This window comes from Garra rufa, chromosome 13 (genome assembly GCF_049309525.1).
Source record: "Garra rufa chromosome 13, GarRuf1.0, whole genome shotgun sequence".
Taxonomy (NCBI): Eukaryota; Metazoa; Chordata; class Actinopteri; order Cypriniformes; family Cyprinidae; genus Garra; species Garra rufa.
The window spans coordinates 1,220,239-1,241,805 of record NC_133373.1 but is presented as its reverse complement, the minus strand read 5'-3'; the positions used below and the strand labels follow the sequence as shown (position 1 = coordinate 1,241,805).

Genomic DNA, 21,567 nt, shown 5'->3' with positions numbered 1-21,567 from the left:
AAGTTTAGGTATGGGGTAGATTAAGGGATCTAAAATATGGTCATGCAGAATAAGACATTTATATGTGACCCTGGACCACAAAACCAGTCACAAGAGCCGATTTTGTGAAATTGAGTTTATCTGCTGAATAAATACAACTATTTGAAAATCAAGAATGTGAGGGTGCAAAAAATGCTGAAAAATAAAACACCTTTAAAGTTGTCCAAATGAAGTTCTTAGCAATGCATATTACTGTATGTGGATTAAACCCTACACTCTTTAAAATAAAAGTGCTTTAAAAGGTTATTCACAGCGATGCCATAGAAGAACCATTTTTGGTTCCACAAAGAACCATTTAGTCAAAGGTTCTTTAAAGAACCATCTTTTTCTTACCTTTTTATAATCTGAAGAGCCTTCTTTTTTCACAAAGAACCTTTTGTGAAACAGAAAGGTTCTTCAGATGTTTAAGGTTCTTTATGAAACCATTTAGACAAAAAAGGTTCTTCTATGGCATCGTGAAGCATATTTATTTTTAAGAGTTTACAGACTTCTTTTTTTCAAACAAATGGTGAGTCATTAGCACCATTATTTTGTATGGCTCTATGTAAAAGGCTATGTTGCAAAAGATTGTGATGACAAATGGGTTTCTTGTACATTTTCAGCGTGTTTTCTGCTTAGTTCAGCATGCAGTATGAAGCAAGATTAAAACATGACTTGCACTCACATTTCTGTCTCACAGCTGGCACACACAGTACCTCTCTGAACCACAATCAGTGGAAAAACGGGAAGCTCCTAAACAATACCTCAAACACTGCAAAAATAATTTTCTTACTTAGATTTTTTGTCTTGTTTCCAGCCAAAATATCTAAAAATTATTGAATCTAGAAGTAAAAATTATTTCTTTTTGTTTTCAGAAAAAAACAAGTCAAAATTAAGTGAGTTTTTGCTTAGAACAAGCTAAATAATCTGCCAATGGGGTAAGCAAAGAAATCTTTGTTACAAGCAAAATCAAACTTAATTTTGATTTGTTTTTTCTGTCTAGAAACATTTGACATTTTTTACTTGTCTAGAAAATCCTTCTTGATATAAGATATTTTTTTTAGATATTTTGGCTGGAAACAAGACAAAGAATCTAAGAAGAAAAGCATTTTTTCCAGTGAAGTATTAGACTCACTTTTATGTTTAAACTCATAAAAATGACAGGAAACAGAAGAGAGGCCTTGAATGTTGTTTGAAGAGCTGCATGGTTTGAAACTTCAAAAATAGATGGACTAAAATGATTTCTTTGAGTAAATGGAAAATTTAACTATACTGCTTGACCTGGGTAGCCTTATGAATGGTATGCTTTTTATACCACAAGATTGAATATTTCTCTATTTCCATGTGTGTTATGGTCAGTGTTGGGGGTAACACATTACAAGTAACGGAAGTTACTTAATAATATTACTTTTTCAAGTAACTAGTGAAGTTATGCATTACTTTTTAAATGACAAGAAAATATCTGAGTTATTTTTTTCAAGTAAGTAATTTTTATATTTTTTTATATTAAAAACTAACAAGCAAGCCCTGCCCAGATTTAAAAAGTAACGCTAACGTAACGCATTACTTTCCATAAAAAGTAACTAAGTAACGTAATTAGTTACTTTTTTAAGGAGTAACTCAATATTGTAATGCATTACTTTTAAAAACTGATTATTGTAGCAGGAAATCATGTTTAATATATTTACCATTTTTACATTTTAAATCCGAACTCTTCTTAAAGGCTCTGTATGTGGTGTTGTATATTTATGTTCTCCATGTGTAAGAACAATGGGCTTAACTTGCAGGAAGAACAATACAATAAAAACCACAGACAGAGATCAGTCTTGACATCAGCGGGAATTGTTTGCCCCTAAAGGAACAACAAACTGTGACTTCCTTAACCTCTGTGGGTGTCTGAATTGTGAAGTGACCGGAAAAGGAAGATATTTCTGTTTCCTGTCAGAGCTGGATTAATGCATTCCTCCTCACCACAGCCGTGATGAAAATAACACATTGTGACTCACATAAAATCATTTATGAGGAGAATACAACAAAGCAAGTAAGATAGTGAGTGTCAGTGCTGTATGTTCATCTTGTGTTGTGTCCTGCAGAGGGTGAGCAGGAGGAGGCGTGGCTCATGGAGGCGGGGCTTGGGACGCTGTTCGACGAATCAGCTTCAGACGGCGAGGACAGCATCGTTCTATTGTCAACTCTGACCCGAACGCAAGCGGCCGCCGTGGAGAGACGTGTGGAGACGCTCAAACAGACGCTACGCAAACGCAACAAACCATACGCTGTACCAGATGTTCGAGAGATCTTTAAACCATCACCTGATTCACAGAGTAAAGTACGTGAGCACATTAATGCTGTGCACAATGCTGTTTCTGCCCCTAATACAGTATGTCATATGTAAATAAAGATATTAACAGGGTTGCCATGGGCAGTGTTGCGGATAACGCATTAAAAGTAACGTAATTAGATTACTTTTTTCAAGTAACTAGTAAAGTAACGCATTACTTTTTAATTTACAAGAAAATATCCTAGTTAATTTTTTCCCCAGTTATTGGTTGAAAGCTCTCCTGTCCTCATGTTGAGAGAAATCGGGAGTAAATTTTTACTTTAGTACATGCATTAATTCATCTCACTCAAAATGAATAAAAACAGTGAAATGCAACTTAGAATATGACGCAAACCTGCAATAATTAAATATGTTAAATTATACTAATTTTATCAACCAGTGCCTTTGTTTCTGACCTTAGATGATCCAATGCAATCATACTAATAAGCAAAAATTAAACTAACATTTGATTTTCTTTGTTTTTATTTCTGAGGAGTGTTAAACCTTCTTCTTCTTCGTTCTACTTTACAGAAATTAATTTATTTTTCCGTCAGCCTGAGGCTTTTGGTGTGAAAGGGCTTTTACATTGTACTTATCTTTTGACGTAAGTACATAATAGTTAAGGCCACCTAATATAAAGTGTGACCTAATATTGTAATGCATTACTTTTAAAAGTAACTAACTAACGTAATTCGTTACATTTGATGACAAAGCTTCAGCAGGATGACCGAGATTAGATATTGTTGCACACTTGTAAAGCACACATGTGAAGACAAAAATCTGCTGAGCTAATCTGTTTTGAGCTACTTCCAAATGTGGTTTTTAAATCAGATACATACTGGATATCTGGACCTGCGTCTAAACACGTATATCAGATTCATCACAAGTCAAGGGAGAAATATTTACCCACAAATCTTGTAATATGATGTAAATGTTGCCTGTTTGTGCTCCCGCACAAAAAAAAGCTGTTTCTTTTTTTGAAGCGTAAACTTTATATATAGACCATGCAGAGATATTCAGAGCACAGAAACAGATTTTGAGCTGCTGCTCCTTGAATTTTATTAATAACTACTGTTTTATTGTAGTAATTCAGTTAATAAAAATTTTCCACTTCACACATCAGTGACAGTTTTAAAATAATTTGTTTATCCATAAAGGAAAATTATGTCTTTAATCACTTTGATAAATAATTGAGAAAAGAAATTGTTGAATAAAGTCATTATTTTTGATTTCTTCGAGCACAAAAAGTATTCTCATAGCTTTATAAAATTACAGTTGAACCACTGATGGCGCATGGACTATTTTAACAACGTCCTTACTATGTTTCTGGTATAAGCAGTAAATTCAAAGTCTTCAGTCGTAAAAGAATTTATGTTTTTTGAGGAAAACATTTCAGGATTTCTCTCCATATAGTGGACGTCTATGGTGCCCCGAATTTGAACTTCCAAAATGCAGTTTAAATGCAGCTTTAAAGAGCTCTAAACTATCACCACTGAGGAAAGAAGGGTCTTATCTAGCGAAACGATAAAAAAAAATACAATGTATATACTTTTTAACCTCAAATGCCCGTCTTGTGTAGCTCTGCATGAACTGTGTGTATTCTGGAACAATACAGTTAGGGTATGTCGAAAAACTCTCATTTTCTCCTCCAACTTCAAAATCATCCGATATTGCTGATTTAGCTTTTTTGGTTTTTGTAAAGGGCGTTTGACCTTCTTTGCACGCTCACTTTGTAAACCCTTGATTGGTACTTCCACAGCGATGTAGGACGATTTTAAAGTTGGAGGAGAAAATGGGAGTTTTTCGACATACCCTAACTGTCTTGAACCAGAAAACACACAGTTCACGCAGAGCTAGACAAGATGAGCGTTTGAGGTTAAAAGTATATAAATTGTCAATTGTTTTAGAAAATAGCTGATTGTTTGGCTAGATAAGACCCTACTTCCTCGGCTGGAGCCCTTTGAAGCTGCATTTAAGCTGCATTTTGGAAATCCAAACTCGCAAACACCATAGAAGTCCACTATATGGAAAGAAACCCTGAAATGTTTTCCTCAAAACACATACTTTCTTTACAACTGAAGAAAGAAAGACATGAACATCTTGAATGACAAGGAGGTGAGAAAATGATTTGTAAAAGTGAATATAAACAGGTGGGACAAAAATGGTTTCAAAGATTGAATCTGTGCATTAAGCGTTGCAGTCTAAACGCAGCCTTTCTGACATTTTTTTACAGGCTGTTACAGTGTCACCAATTGCACAGTAGTTTCCTGTTAATATACATTTCAGCACAGTGTAATAAATAACTGAGATTATGTAAAAAAGTGAAGGACTATTTACAGCTTAAAGGATGCATGATAAATCACAGACATTATCGTCATTTATTGTGCCATTTTGAGTGGTTTATTAAGGACAGCCACAAGTTGTGATTTATGTTTCTGCTAGATGCAGCCCTAAATAATCGATACTGAGAAGACTGAAAGTCTAAGGCTCTGAGAAATGGAGAACAACATCTGATGCTCCTGCTATTCCAGCATGATCTGAGATGATCCAAAGAGCATCAAAAACTGACAATCTATGCAAAGACTCACATGATCAGTGTCACTTACTCACTGATGTATTAGTCACCTAGAAAGGCAGAATCTGATCTGGTCTTAGACTTTTGGATCCCAGTTTATGTTGATGCACTGATTCATGGCACATGCCAACAGTTTGTTTCTCTTGTTTTTCATCGCTTTCTTTTTCTGACAGGATGAGGCTGAATCCACAGAAAGAAGTGGGAGCAATAAACAGGAAGTGGAAGGACTGGGTATGTGTCATGAGTTAAAGTGTTAAAGCTTCTGTTTTATGGCATTCCTGAACATGTTCACATCTAGTGTTTAACTGCACGACTGAGCAACTTGAAATGGCAAAGCATCACGCTGAGAGAAATGCTGAGATGTCCATGGCTTTTGTAACTGAAAATGAAACATTTCACTGATATAAAAGTTGTCTGTCAGCGTCCTCTGCGTCACCTTATGTCATACACACCTGTACATAGATACAAGCAGAAGATAAATAGTTTGTTTTCAATGTAAATGATAATCAACTATAGGCTGATGGAAATACATATGATAGAGGTGTTGTAAAGTCATTTCTAGTCAGCGCATGAGCTTTTTATGCTGATGGGTTATCTGGTTTTATGTTTTATAGTGTTCATACTTTACCCTGAGTTAGTAATCAATCCTGGGTTGTCAAGTTTTGACATGGATTTTTTTAATTATCAGTAATATCAATGTAACATATTTTTGTTCCATAATTATTATTATTTTTATTAAGAGAATATTTCATGGTACTAATTAATATTTATGTCATAGTCATGTTCATTTTTTCCCCATTGAACATAATAATAATAATAATAATAAATAATGTATTTTTTAGAAAAAATATACATAAATAGATTTTTATATTAATTTTCAATTATTGCAATATTTAATGTTAAAATAGAGAGCCTTTAAAAAATCAAATTTTTGAAGTTGGATAAGTACCATCTGGTTGAAGTAAAAAAAAAAAAAAAAGGAAAAACATCTGCAATTCCTTAGTTTAGCCACTAGATTCCTATATAGCTCTATATAAAAAGCTTATAAATTCTCTAGTTGTTTTTAGATATAAAGACTTATTTAAGTTCTGGATTTGGATATAAATTTAGACATTCTTAAAGACAACATCTTGTATAGGTTTTTTTAGTTTGAAATGCATTAATGCAAATTTTTGAAAAAACCTGAACACAGAGAAAGACACTTTGTTACACATAAAATTAAAATTCAACAAAAATGTAACAGGAATTAACATGAATTCTTTTTCAGCGGGTAATTAATCTGATTTCAACGTCTTGTTTGAGTCTTCTAGCTCAATTGTGCTATATTGTTACAGCCACACCAATCCTTGGGGTCTGTTTTTATTGCATTTTTAATCGATTTATTGATTTTATTTCATGCATTTGCAAAAACATGCTTTTTGTTAGTCACACTAGTTTATGTATGTGTGTAGAGTGCATCTATTTTGTGTTCCTGATATTTTATAGTGTCACACCTTCATTGCTGTGCACTCTTTTTATGCATTGTGAAAGATTTGTGAATTGCACACACAAAAAAATTCTCTGTATTTTCGTATTTGTATTTGTGCATATTTCCCATTCATTTCCATTGGCGGTCATTTTTGACCGGGAACGACACAAGTGTGACATTTAAACTTTTTAGAATCAAGTCGAATTTTGAAATTTGTGGTCCATAGGGACTGCCATAAATGTTACATAGTTTTGTACCATTCCAAAGAAGTAGCAATTTTTAAAAATTCAAAGCATTTTTTTCCCGCTCTAAAATGACCAAACAAAACCAGAGGGATAAACATTGAGTTAATGCTCTTATTTACCTATTTGCAAAGTTAATAACATCAGTTTTGACAAGTGCAGCATCCACTGATCTGACATTTCAGATCTATAGAAAACTACTATGCTTTTTAAACAAACTAATAATATTACTATTAATAGTAGGTGTTTCTATTCATTCAATGTAGGCGTTTCCTGTTGCTGTTCAAGTTTTTCTTAGTTACTGAAACTAAATAGAGCATGTGAAAATCTTTCCAACTTAAAATAGCGCATGAGACATTTAGTTAATGATTGGTTGTCTGTTGCTAAATGTTCTAGCACTGCTGTGTTTGGCTCTGCTTTGCTCATATTGCAGTACATTGCTAAACATGCTTTTATTACTTAGATTTTTTTGTCTTGTTTCCAGCCAAAATATCTAACGATTCTTAAATCAAGAAGGATTTTCTAAACAAGTAAAAATTGTCAAAAATTAAGTGCGTTTTTGGTTGAAAGAAGCAAAATAAGATTTTTTTGCTTACCCCATTGGCAGATTATTTTATTTGTTCTAATCAAAAACTCACTTAATTTGGACTTTTTTCTGAAAACAAGAAACTAATTTTTGTTTGTCTACAAAATCCGTCTTCATTTAAGAATTTGTAGATATTTTGGCTGGAAACGAGACAAAAACTGAGCCGCGTTCACAATTACAGGTATGAAATCAAGGGTCATTTGTTAAAAGTGGCCTTAACTCAGATTCAGCATGCAATGCAAGTCCTCCAGACAGATTATAATGTTGGTTTGCAGTTGTAGTTGTTGTCTCAGTTAGCTCTGACCACTGCAAAAAATGCTTTTCTTAGAGTTTTTTGACTCGTTTGAAGCCAAAATATCTAAAAGGATTTTCTTGTTTTCAGACAAAACAAGTCAAAATTAAGTGCATTTTTGCTTGAAACAAGCAAAATACTTTGCCAATGGGGTAAGAAAAATAATCTTGTTTTCTGTTTGAAATAAGATGGTTTTTCTTACCCCATTGGCTGATTATTTCGCTTGTTCTAACTTGTTTCTGAAAACAAGAAAATAATTTTTACTTGTCTAGATAATTCTCCTTGATTTAAGAATTTTTAGATATTTTTACTTCAAATAAGACTAGTAAGAAAAGCATTTTTTTGCAGTGCAAATAATGACGTCTGTGATTGCTGGACTTTGACTAGCCTGATTTAGGTAACTATTTAATCAGTGAAGAGTGATGCAAGATGGTAAAGTGTCACTCAAGGACACCAACACAGCTGCACCTGTGTTTTTGGTAATGTTATTGTGGATGTGTTTATTGTTTGGTTAGGTAATGGGGTGGAGCCTGGCGCTCCAGGGGGCGGAGCTGACGCTGAGACGGACATTAACCTGGAGGTGTCGTTCTCCGAGCAAGCACTTATCTACAAAGAAGGGCTGAAGGTTACCCAGCCCCAGAATGAAGCTGACGACAGGTTACCCGTGAGTCAGACATTCACTCGTCAGGTTGACACTCGCGCATGTGTGTGTTTGTGCCGAGATATGACTCGCACTGATTGGATGCTTAAGGATTAAGGAATGTCAATGTTTATGGGGTTATGAGTCTCACAGAGACCTTTGATCTGACTGAATATGCTTAGAGTGCAAAAATGTCAAATCACTGACAGATCTATGTGCTCTTATTGAGTAAACCTGACCTCTGCTGGATGATCTGTGGAACTGCATTCTGGTTGTCTGTTTTTTTTTTTTTCATTCAAGTTTCAACTTCTTCGGTGTTTGCCAAAGCAGAAATCTGTTTAGTTTGGAGACCAGTGCTCACTATTAACAGCAATTACAAATAACTACAACTTTTCCCTCAGTAAACTCCTAATTTGCTGCTTAATAGTTTGTAAGATAGTTAAGTTTTAGCTACAGTATGGGATAAGATTAAAGGAGGAGTTCACTTTCAGAACAAACATTTACAGATAATTTACTCACCCCCTTGTCATCCAAAATGTTCATGTCTTTCTTTCTTCAGCTGCACTGCAAAAAATGCTTTTCTAGCTTAGATTTTTTGTCTTGATTCCAGCCAAAATATCTACAAATTCTTAAATCAAGAAGGATTTTCTAGACAAGTAAAAATTATTTTCTTGTTTTCAGAAAAAACAAGTCAAAATTAAGTGAGTTTTTGCTTAGAACAAGCCAAAAAATCTGCCAATGGGGTAAGAAAAAAAAATCTTATTTCAACCAGAAAACAAGATTATTTTTCTTACCCCATTGGCAGATAATTTTGCTTGTTTCAAGCAAAAATGTAGTTAATTTTGACACTTTTTTTCTGAAAACAAGACAATAATTTTTACTCATCTAGAAAATCCTTCTTGATTTAAGAATTTGTAGATATTTTGGCTGGAAACAAGACAAAAAATCTAAACTAGAAAAGCATTTTTTTGCAGTGTGTAAATAAATCATGTATCCAAATACTGAGAAAATCCAAAATTTGGGACAAACTTCGAAAGTTTGTTGATGTATGGTTTCTTAGGATAGGAAAATATTTGGTCGAGATACAACTAATTAAAAATGCAAAAGAGCTAAATACTAAGAAAATCATCTCAAGTCCTTAGCAGTGCATATTACTAATCAAAAAATACGTTTTGATATATTTACAGTAGAAAATTTACTAAACATCTTCATGAACCCATACATTGCATTTTTGACTATTGCTACAAATACACTTCTGCTTCAGACAGGTTTTGTAGTCCAGGGTCACGTTTATGAAAGATTACATGTTTACTCATAAGTGTTTTTAGCTGTTGTGTGGTTGTTGATGTATTCTGAGTGCTGGTTTCTAATTATGCCGTTCCTCCTTTAGTGTCAGAATGTTTAGCTGCTTTATCATACACCAAAAATGGTGCATCTGATGATCAACAAGACACATGATTTGAGGAACTATTAACGTCTAGAGCACAAACACTGATGGATGACTCACAAACTCAACTTGACACAAGCTTAAATGTTCAGAATCTAGAACCAGGCCTAAATATAATGTAATATATGATATAAAAAACAAAAGGAATGCCTTAGCCAACATGTAATATTTCATAAATGCGACCCTGAACTACGAAACCAGTCTTAAGAAGCACAGGTGTATTTGTAGCAATAGTAAAAAATGCAACATATGGGTTCATGAAGATGTTTAATTTCCTACTGTAAATATATAAAAACTTACATTTTGATTAGTAATATGCATTGCTAAGAACTTCGTTTGGACAACTTTAAAGTTGATCAATATTTAGATTTTTTTGGCATCCTCAGATTCTAGATTTAATAAAATAATAAATAGTTGAATCTTGGCCAAATATTGTTTGCTTTCAGATGTAATTCTCAATTAAAAAAATGGACACTTATGACTGGTTTTGTGGTTCAGGGTCATAAATGTGTATTTTATTCTGTTTATCCTCTTTCCGTCTGTCTCAGGATTTTAAAGTGTCTCAGGATAAGACCGGACAGACAAAAGTAGGCGATCTCTCCGCTGAGGACATGAAGAAGGTTCGCAGGCTTGTTCTTATTGAGATGAGCGCTCTGTTCGACACGTGTGGAATCGAGGTGAAGGCTCATAAAGCTCTCAAGGTCAAAGTGAGAGGTCAGTGCCTCTGATATGTGCAGGTTAATGCTTTCATCACTTTGTTTTCGATTTTTTATTAGTATTGATGGTCAGTGTTGGGGGTAATGCAATATAAGTAACGCGAGTTATGTAATCAGATACTTTTTTTCCAAATACCTAGTAAAGTAACGCATTACTTTTTCATTTACAAAAAAAGTTACATTGTCAAACCAGTAACACCAATTACTTTTTGTTTCCATTATGTATTTAATCCCATTTTATTAACCAGTGTTTTTGCTGCTGACCTTTGTTGATCCAATTCAACCATACTAATAAGCAAAACTTACTTATTAACTTATTACTTATTAACTTTTTGGTGTAAAAGGGCTTTTACATTTGCTAAAAATCTAACTTTGTATATTAAAAACAAACAAGCAAGCCCTGCCCAGATTTAAAAAGTAACATAACTCATTACTTTCCATAAAAAGTAACTTACATAATTAGATACTTTTTATGGAGTAACGCAATATTGTAATGCATTACTTTTAAAAGTAACTTTATGATGATCTAGGTAATTGTGTGTGATCATGTGAGCACTGAATGTGATTATGAATCATCTTCTGGCTGTATTTGCGGTGAAACTGGTTGTGACTGTACTGGTTTGTCATCTGTAGAGTCGGGTTTGTTTGCTGTTTCTCTCTCTACGCTGCTGGAACAAGACCAACGGAGGATGCCGGGAACTAAAGTGCCTCTTATCCTGCAGCATGTAAGAAAGCAGAGCCAGAACTACTAACCAACCAAAACATGAGACTAGTGCAAGACCAGGGGTGTTCATAACTCATAAAGTACCACCAATCTACATGACATCCTTTGAGATTGGAAGCATATAGGGTTCCTGGCACCATGACAATATCTGTGACCCTGGACCACAAAACCAGTCATAAGGGTCAATTTGTTTGAATAAATAAGTTTTCCACTGATGTGTGGTTTGTTAGGATAAGACACACTGCAAAAAATGCTTTTCTAGCTTAGATTTTTTGTCTTGTTTCCAGCCAAAATATATAAAAATTCTTGAATCGAATCCTTGAAGGAAGGATTTTCAAGAAGAGTAAAAATTATTTTCATGTTTTCAGAAAAAACAAGTCAAAATTAGGTGAGTGTTTGCTTAGAACAAACCAAAAAATCTGCCAATGGTGTAAGAAAAAAAAATCTTATTTCAACCAGAAAACAAGATTATTTTTCTTACCCCATTGGCAGATAATTTTGCTTGTTTCAAGCAAAAATGTAGTTAATTTTGACTTTTTTTTCTGAAAACAAGACAATAATTTTTACTCATCTAGAAAATACTTCTTGATTTAAGAATTTTTAGATATTTTGGCTGGAAACAAGACAAAAAATCTAAGCTAGAAAAGTATTTTTTGCAGTACAATATTTGGCCAAGATACAACTTTTAGAAAATCTGGAATCTGAGGGTGCAAAAAAAGTCTAAATATTGAGAAAATCACCATAAGTTGTAATGAAGTTCTTAGCAATGCACATTATTAATCAAAAATTAAGTTGATACATTTACAGTAGGAAATTTCATAAATATATAAATATCGTCCTTGGAACATGATCTTTACACTGCAAAACATGATTTTCTTACTTAGATTTATCAAAATATCTAATAAAATTCTTAAATCAAGAAGGATTTTCAAGAAGAATAAAAATAATTTTCTTGTTTTCAGAAAAAACAAGTCAAAATGAAGTGTGTTTTTTCTTGAAACAAGCTAAATAATCTGCCAATGGGGTAAGTAAAAAAAATCTCATTTCAAACAGAAAACCAGATTATTTTTCCTACCCCATTGGCAGTTTATTTTGCTTGTTTCAAGCAAATACACACTTAATTTTGACTTGTTTTTTCTAAAAAAAAAAAAAAAAAATTTTTTTTTATTTTTACTCATCTAAAAAATCCTTCTTGAAACGGGGCAAAAAAATGCATGTAAGAAATGCATTTTTTTGCAGTGTACCTGTTATCTGCCAATTTAAACGAGCACTGAAAAGCTCCAAAGCATAAAGCAAGCTATTAAATCTTTGTTTCCAGTTGGTCTCTCACATAGAGGAGCAGGGTTTAGACACAGAGGGTGTGCTTCGGATACCTGGAGCCGCTACTAGAGTCAAGGTGAGACAAAGACTAGCATGTGTTTTTTCTGAGGAAGACACGACTGACGTTATTGTAATGTTTTTTGTTGGTGTGTGTTTCCCAGGCGGTCTGTCATGAACTGGAACACAAGTTTTATGAAGGCATGTTCCCATGGGAGAGTCTCAAACAGCATGACGCGGCCAGTCTGCTGAAGCTGTTCATCAGGGAGCTGCCGTATCCTCTGCTGACCGTCGAGTACTTCAACGCCTTCATCTCTGTGCTGAGTGAGTCCCACGCGGCTCTAACACACGACAGTGAAGCTCAAAGTGTGATCTGTGTTTCTGATGATGGTGTGTTGGTTCTGTTCAGAGCTGCCTACTAAGAAACAGCAGCTGCAGGCTCTCAATCTGCTGGTGCTCCTGCTTCCAGAGCCCAACAGAGACACTCTCAAGGTACGACACACCTTTTCCTCAGTCGATGGTTCACTCAACATTTACTCACTGACAGTGTTGGGGAAAGCTACTTTTAAAAGTAATGCATTACAATATTGAGTTACTTCCTAAAAAAATAACTAATTACGTTACTTTTGCATTACTTTTTAAATCCGGGCAGGGCTTGCTTGTTTGTTTTTAATATTAAAAGGTCCATTTTTGTCAAATGTAAAAGCCTTTTCACAGCAAAAGCCTCAGGCTTAGAAGAAAAAATGTCAACTCTTCATCAATAAAAAAAGAAACGAGTGTTAGTTAAATGTAGACGTTCATTCAGTTCACACTAAAGCAGATGTAAAGGCAGTGTTTCTGTGTCTTTCAGGCTCTGATGGAGTTCTTCCAAAGAGTGATCGACCATAAGGACAGGAACAAGATGACGCTGAACAACGTTGCAGTGGTGATGGCACCCAACATCTTCATGTGGAAGGGCTTCCGCAGTAAGATCAGCGAACAGCAGGAGTTTGCTATGGCCACTGGCACTGCCAACATCGTCCGGCTGCTCATCCGCTACCAGAACCTGCTCTGGACGGTACGAGGTTCTTGTTTTGTTGTAAGAGAATCAATAGCCAAACATAGCAAAAAAAAAGCTCTTTCTGTGTTCGGCCGGAATAAGCAAAAAGGCAGAATAAATTATAGCGAACAACGGCGTGATGTGATCAAATAGAGATGTGCACTAATGCAGCAAACATGTGGAAGCGTTTAAAACTGTCCGAGAAAGACACAAGAATCATTCCAAGCAGCGACAGCGAGACTTTTTAGAAGCGCATCGCATGTCTTCAGGAGGAGAGAAAGGTTACTGTATGATGACTGAAATCATCCATTAGTCAATCAACTCCAGAACGTTCTGTTGTCTAATACACCAGACACCAATTGTGTTTATTCTGACAGCAGCTCCTTAGCCAGGGTTCAAAGACCAAAGATGACAATTATTCACAAATCTGCTGCTGCCAGCAAAAAGTACGACTGAGGGCTTCTTGCAGGTTTACCACTAAATAAAAGTCAACATTCAGAAATGTTAGTATTGGCATTTTACTGTTCTGTAAAATCAAATAAAAAAGTGAGACAAAAATAATGACAACCGCTCTATTAATACATTTATTCTAACATTCTCCTTTGCTCAGCAAGGCTGCATTTATTTGTCCATTAAAAACACATCCCTGATTCAAGAAGGGGGTCTTAAAAATGGCCAAAGAATATTATTTTACTTATTATATAACTTATTCATTTTAAGTTAAATTGTGCTTTGTTGGTAGGTTATAATGTCTGCTAGAATGTTAAAAATGTTCAGTGTTAAATATTTTTAAATAGTTGTTTTGTAACTGATTTTTTTCTTTGAAAAGCAAGACAAAACTGTAAAAAGCACAATTTAGCTATTTAATGCAATGGTGAAATTTTTTTTGCAAAATATATGGGGGAAAACCATGTTTGCTAATAGGCCTTCGCCCTTCAGGCCAGTGTGTAATTTTGTTCGGCTTCGGCCAAGAATTATTATTTCGGTGCATCCCTAAGATAACAAAAAGTTGCTATACTCTACAGTTTAAAAGTTTGGGATTGGCTGCATTTATTTGATCAAAAATACAATAAATATTGTGAAATATGTCACCCTGGACCACAAAACCAGTCATAAGAGTCAGTTTTTCGAAATGGAGATGTATACATCATCTGAAAGCTAAATAAATAAGCTTTGATGTAAGGTTTGTTATGATTGGCTGAGATACAACTATTTGAAAATTTGGAATCTGAGGGTGCAGTAGTAAAAAATTTAAATATTGAGAAAATATCTTTTAAAGTTGTCCAAATGAAGTTCTAAACAATACATAATACTTATCAAAAATTAAGTTTGGATATATTTACAGTAAGAAATTAACAAAGTATCTTCATGGAACATGATCTTTACTTAATATCCTAATGATTTTTGGCATAAAAGAAATATTGATCATTTTGACCCATACAATGTATTTTTGGCTATTGCTACAAATATACCCGTGCTACTTAACACTGCTTTTGCCACATATTATTTTAACTTAAATTAGTGTTTTCTATGTTAATATATGAATATAAATGTGTAATTGATTCCTGTGATCGAGGCTGAATTTTCAGCATCATTACTCTAGTCTTTAGTCTTTGACATACAGGAAGTTCAAAAGAACAGAATTTAATTGAAATGGAAATCTTTTGTGACATTATAAATGTCTTTACTGTCACTTTAAATCCTTGATTCATAAAATCATTCATTTCTTTAATACTCAAGTTCATTTCTTACTGTATGTGAAGTTGGAAGATCAAGATGCTCAAATAAGTCTTTTATTGTCTGTTAGATTCCCAAGTTCATCCTGAATCAGGTGCGCAAACAAAACATGGAGAACCAGCGGAAGATGAACAGAGACAGAGCGGTTAAAAAACTACTGAAGAAGATGGCGTACGACCGCGAGAGAGCCACTAACAAACAGGAGAGCAATGCTGAGGTGAGAGAAGCATATTGAACTAAAGGACAGATCAAATCTAAGTGGGAAATGTAATTAGGATGTCTTAGACATCTGTGCTTTACATTTGTGTGTCAGTGTTTCCCACTCAGCTGAATGAATCAGAGTTTGAGAATGTGAGCAGCCTCCACTCTGACCCCTAGTGGACACACAGGGACACTGCATGCAGTCACTGTTGGACAGTTTGTCCTTTATCTGCTCTGAGCAATGCAGTGTGACATAACTGTATGCACAGGCTCAAATATACAGTATATGGCTGTCAAAGTGTGTTATTTCTATACAGCGGAAAGATCTTGCAGATACAGACACTTGATTTGAGTCTTGATATTTTACCCACCCCATAAAAGCACTGTCATATTTGATATGCAATTTTTAATAATGATCATCATGATCAGACTTTGCTGTTAAACCTCTCACATACAACCTGTCTCGCCTTCTGTCATCTGACTGAGAGTTTAACTGCAAAAAATGCTTTTCTTACTTAGATATTTTTGTCTTGTTTCCCGCTAAAATTTCTACAAATTCTTGAATCACGAAGGATTTTCTAGGATTTTTCAAACAGAAAACAAGATAATTTTTCTTACCCCATTGGCAGATTATTTAGCTTGCTTCAAGCAAAAACACACTTAATTTTGACTTGTTTTTTTCTGAAAACAAGACAAGAATATTTACTCGTCTAGAAAATCCTTCTTAATTTAAGAATTTTTAGATATTTTGGCTGGAAACAAGACAAAAAATCAAAGTAAGAAAAGCGTTTTTTCCAGTGCTGGTGCTTCACGTGTCTTTTTGCTGTCAAGTCTTTACTAATTTTATCAAGTTGATGTAAGAATATCTGTAGTAATATTTCCAGATAAACACTTACTTAACTGAAGCAGCTTGGCTTTACTTGATTCTCCATTAATCATTTTGTAGAAAAATCAGTGAGTCTCGAATCAAACCTGATCATCAGGATCTTTTGCTTTACTTTCCCTGCTCTTCAGTAGAGGAATGATCTTCCCAAACCTCCAAAACATCTTACATCTTTTAAAGAGGAACGTTTACACTGCAAAAAATATATTTTTTTCCTTAGATATTTATACTAGAAAGTCAAAAATACTAAGAATTTTTGAATCAGGATGCATTTACTGGACAAGTAAAATGACTAAAGATATTATGTCTTGCTTTCTGAAAAAAAAAAAAAATTCTAAATTTTGTTTGTTTTTGCTTAAAACAAGAAAAAATATCTGCTAATGGGGTAAGAAAAATTATCTTCAATCAAAGGCTAAACAAGATTATTTTTCTTGCTCCATTGGCAGATTTTTTTCTTGTTTTAAGCAAAAACTACCAACATTTTTTTTTTTTTTTCAGAAAACAAGACATAATATCTTAAGTCATTTTACTTCAAGAATTCAAGAATTTTTAGAAATTTATACTAGAAAACACTAGAATTCTAAGAAGAATTCTTGAATCAGGATGCATTACTTAACAAGTAAAATGACTTAAGATATTATGTCTTGTTTTCTGAAAAAAAATGTTGATAGTTTTTGCTTAAAACAAGCAAAAAATCTGCCAATGGGGCAAGAAAAATAATCTTGTTTAGCCTTTGATTTAAGAAAAAAAAAAAAAAAAAAAAAAAAAAAGAAATATATATATATATATATATTGTTAGTTTTTGCTTAAAACAAGCAACAATAATCTGCCAATGGGGTACAAAAAAAACCTTAGTTCAAACAGAAAACAATATTATTTTCTTACCCCACTGGCAGATTTAGCTTGTTTCAAGCAAAAACAGACTTAATTTTGACATGTTTTTTCTGAAAACAAGCAAATCATTTTTACTCATCTAGAAAATCCTTCTTGATTTAAGAATTTTTAGATATTTTGTCTGGAAACAAGTAAGAAATGCATTTTTTGCAGTGTAATATCCTAAGTCTCCAGTAAATGCATCCTGATTCAATCATTTTTACTTATTTATACTAGAAAACAAGAAAACGAAAATACTAAAGAAGAAAATAATTTTTGCGGTGTATTTGTTCATCTCTCAATCTTCATTGGATTGCATTGAATTATATATTTGAATCATTTCAATCTCATTTTACTAAGACATTATTGAAGGTATAGAGTGACTACTGAAACTTATATCATTTTAGTATCTATTATATTGTTATAAAGATCTCATTGATTTGATTTCTGAATAAAACTGAGCTGTTTTTATCTCCATATTTTCACAATATCAGACAATATGAAACAACATAAAAGACTGAAGGAAGTATATAATAAATAATAAACATATGCAGACATTTTTTAAATATTTTGTCAATAGGTTCAATCAACTATTCTATAAAAAATGATATTTTTACATGTATTCCATATGTCATGTTTTACAAGGCTAATATCAAAGCATGTGTTGATGTACTGATTTGGGAAGCTGTAGGTGTTTGCATGTGTGTCCCAGGACAGTGAGAGGTTTTTCTGTAGTATGGATGTGTGTTTATGCTGTGTTTGGTGTGAGTTCAGGCTGAAGGAGGCTTCATAAGGGTTCAGGCTCCTCAGTTCTCCATGGTGTCCATGGCCATACAGCTGACGGAGGATTTAAAGGCCTCAGATGTTCTGATGCGCTTCCTCAGTCAAGAGAGGTGAGCAGACCTGTACTAATCATCAATTAGCTTTAATAAATGCATATTCAAGTGTTTGACAAGTGTGAGAGCACTAGTGACTCTCAGGCTCAAATGGATATATATCCAGCGCAAAATATGACATTTTCTAGAGGTGATTGTGAAATGTTGTGCTCAGTGAATTTGACTGTGTGTTGTGTTACAGGTCTCTGTCGGTGAAAAGAGAAGATCTGTGTCTCTATGAGATGGGAGGAAACATCAGTGAGTGTCACATTAATTACAGAATAATACACAATGCACTTGATAAAATAAACAGATTTTCAGCTTTTAAATATGTCTCTCAGGGGGCAATTAGATGTGTTGCCATATAAAGGAGGAGAAACACTTCACTGCAAAAAATGCTTTTCTAGCTTAGATTTTTTGTCTTGTTTCCAGCCAAAATATCTAAAAATGTTTAAATCAAGAAGGATTTTCTAGATGAGCAAAAATTGTCTTGTTTTTAGAAAAAAAAGTCAAAATTAACTACATTTTTGCTTGAAACAAGCAAAATTATCTGCCAATGGGGTAAGAAAAATAATCTTGTTTTCTGGTTGAAATAAGATTTTTTTTTTCTTACCCCATTGGCAGATTTTTTGGCTTGTTCTAAGCAAAAACTCACTTAATTTTGACTTGTTTTTTCTGAAAACAAGAAAATTATTTTTACTTATCTAGAAAATCCTTCCTGATTCAAGAATTTTTAGATATTTTGGCTGGAATCAAGCTAGAAAAGCATTTTTTGTTGTTGATGACCAAGGCACAAACAGTATTTTGTATATGGGCCATTCTACAGAATTGGTCCAAAATCAAAAAAATGTGTATGTGTGCAAATTGTATAATATCCAACACTGTAAAAAATGCTTTTCTAGCTTAGTTTTTTTTTGTTTCCAGCCAAAATATCTAAAATCAAGAAGGATTTTCTAGATGAGTAAAAATTATTTTCTTGTCTTCTGAAAAAAAACAAGCTTAGAACGAGCTAAATAATCTGCCAATGGGGTAAGAAAAAAAATATTATTTCAAACAGAAAACAAGATTATTTTTCTTCCCTCATTGGCAGATTATTTTGCCTGTTTTTCAAGCAAAAATGCACTTCATTTTAGCTTGTTTTTTTTTTTCTTCTGAAAACCAGACAATAACTTTTACTCGTCTAGAAAATCCTTCTTGATTTAAGAATTTGTAGATATTTTGGCTGGAAACAAGACAAAAAATCTAAACTAGAAAAGCATTTTTTGCAGTGAAGGTACACATTTTTAGTAACTGTGCAGTTAATTGTCGTATTGTATTTTTAAATTGTTTTGGAATATTTGTCCTCTCCCTAAATTTGTCTCTACTGAAACACAATAATATATCATTTAAAAAGAAGGGATATAGTGAAGAGTTTGCTTACATCTACATTGTGTATATATATATATATATATATATATATATATATATATATATATATATATATATAAAAATAATTCAGAGGTAAATCAATAACAGTTACATGTTTAACAATATTTCAAGTGTGATTTATGAGATTTGTTTTATTTTGAATTTTCATTGTAAAAGTCAAAAGGTTGCTCATACTGATTTCAAAGTTAAGGATTCATCAGTGTGAATATACATTTTTTGACAAAACATCCCATGTTTCGGTCGTGACTGCACATTTTTAGTAGTGACAGTAATATTTTGGCAGCGACAACATTTGACTTGAAAACTAACACTGCAAAAAATGCTTTTATTATTTAGACTTGGTCTCGTTTCCATCCAAAATATCTAAAAATGTTTAAATCAAGAAGGATTTTCTAGATGAGTAAAAATTCTCGTCTTGCTTTTAGAAAAAAAAAAAATCAAAATTAAGTGCATTTTTGCTTGAAACAAGCAAATTAATCTGCCAATGAGGTAAGAAAAAATTATGTTTTCTGATTGAAATTTTTTTGCTCACCCCATTAGCAGATTATTTAGCTTGTTCTAAGCAAAAACTCACTTAATTTTGACTTTTCTTAAAACAAGACAATAATTTTTACTTGTCTAGAAAATCCTTCTTAATGAAAAAAATTGTAGATATTTTGACTGAAAACAAGACAGTAAGAAAAGCGTTTTTTGCAGTGTGAATAATGCTTTTTGGATGTGTTTTTTGTTTGTGGGACAGCAGTTTGCACCAATTCTATACAATGACCCATATAATAGGATTTATTTAGCATATATGTGATTTATGCAGCTGATGGTAACAAAAGTTTTAAAAAAAGTTAAATTTTATAGCCATTTTTTTTTGGCCATAAACAGTTTTGCTATAAAGTCTTCCTCAAGACCTGCCTTACTATCACATACCATTTTTTTTTACAAACTACAATTTATCTTAAACATTCTCAACTTCTTAAAAATATTTTTGTGAATCCAGCCTCGATGCTGCTGCACTGCAAAAAATGCTTTTCTAGCTTAGATTTTTTGTCTTGATTCCAGCAAAAATATCTAAAAATTGTTGAATCAGGAAGGATTTTCTAGACGAGTAAAAATTATTTTCTTGTTTTCAGAAAAAACAAGTCAAAATTAAGTGAGTTTTTGCTTAGAACAAGCCAAAAAATCTGCCAATGGGGTAAGAAAAAAAAATCTTATTTCAACCAGAAAACAAGATTATTTTTCTTACCCCATTGGCAGATAATTTAGCTTGTTTGAAGCAAAAATGTAGTTAATTTTGACACTTTTTTCTGAAAACAAGACAATAATTTTTACTCGTCTAGAAAATCCATCTTGATTTAAGAATTTGTAGATATTTTGGCTGGAAACAAGACAAAAAATCTAAGCTAGAAAAGCATTTTTTGCAGTGTAAAGAGGATCCAGTGCAGCAGCAGTGTGCTGATGTCTGATGTCTATGTGTTTGTGTTTGTCTAGAGGAGCGATGTCTGGATGAAGAGACATACATCAAAGCTCTCCTGGAGCTCAACCCCAGTGCAGAGTGGGTCATTAAATCCGTCCAGCACTGACCAAGGCATGCCAATCAACCCTTCACGCCACGCGCCTTACGGTCCACAAACAGAGCACTAAAGGGAAAGCAGGAGGACTAACACGAGCGATCTGAATATATTTCCCCTCCTCTGACGTACATTCAGCCTCATCCTTTGGCTCTGCTCAAACTAAACAAACCACACACCTCAAACACTAGAATATACACAGATATGGATTTCAGGAGATGTTCGGGTAGCAGTTGCATGAACATCATTCATAGTAGAAGCCAAAAAAGCTGATAGTGATTTATTGTGGTTTGGCTCTTTAGCACATTTGAATCGCTTGAGGAGGATTGCTGAAGGAGGTACAACAATAGGGCAACAATAAGAGACCAGGCTTTCTCAAAAAACTCAGAAAAGTCTCCAGGTCATATTTCAGCCTAGATGAAAAAAACCTGTATGTGGAGAAATGTAGCCTGATTTTAAGACTTTTGCATTGTGATATTTTCATCATAATTAAACACATTTCCACTCTTTGCAACGGCCAAAAAAATCTCATTAGGCATCTTGATTTTTTGTTGTCGTTGTAATTCTCATTCACATTACATTCTCACTACCGTTGAAGGAGTGAATACTTCACCATTTCAATAATAT

General features: G+C 33.5%; 2 protein-coding genes across 3 annotated transcripts in view; both read left to right on the top strand.

Moving 5' to 3' along the window:
* The window catches only part of LOC141283604 (rho GTPase-activating protein 18-like), a 36,626-nt gene extending 15,065 nt beyond the window's left edge, over window positions 1-21,561 (top strand). The window contains exons 3-15 of the mRNA XM_073816914.1: window positions 2,112-2,347; window positions 5,087-5,144; window positions 8,017-8,165; window positions 10,137-10,302; window positions 10,938-11,029; window positions 12,347-12,424; window positions 12,510-12,669; window positions 12,755-12,837; window positions 13,196-13,402; window positions 15,192-15,338; window positions 17,853-17,971; window positions 18,156-18,211; window positions 20,861-21,561. Coding sequence (XP_073673015.1) covers window positions 2,112-2,347; window positions 5,087-5,144; window positions 8,017-8,165; window positions 10,137-10,302; window positions 10,938-11,029; window positions 12,347-12,424; window positions 12,510-12,669; window positions 12,755-12,837; window positions 13,196-13,402; window positions 15,192-15,338; window positions 17,853-17,971; window positions 18,156-18,211; window positions 20,861-20,952 — 1,643 coding nt within the window. The 3' untranslated portion in view covers window positions 20,953-21,561. The remainder of the gene's footprint in view (window positions 1-2,111; window positions 2,348-5,086; window positions 5,145-8,016; window positions 8,166-10,136; window positions 10,303-10,937; window positions 11,030-12,346; window positions 12,425-12,509; window positions 12,670-12,754; window positions 12,838-13,195; window positions 13,403-15,191; window positions 15,339-17,852; window positions 17,972-18,155; window positions 18,212-20,860) is intronic.
* Window positions 1-21,567, top strand: part of LOC141283608 (A-kinase anchor protein 7) — a 286,494-nt gene that overhangs the window by 158,409 nt on the left and 106,518 nt on the right. The gene's annotated exons all lie outside the window — the stretch shown is intronic.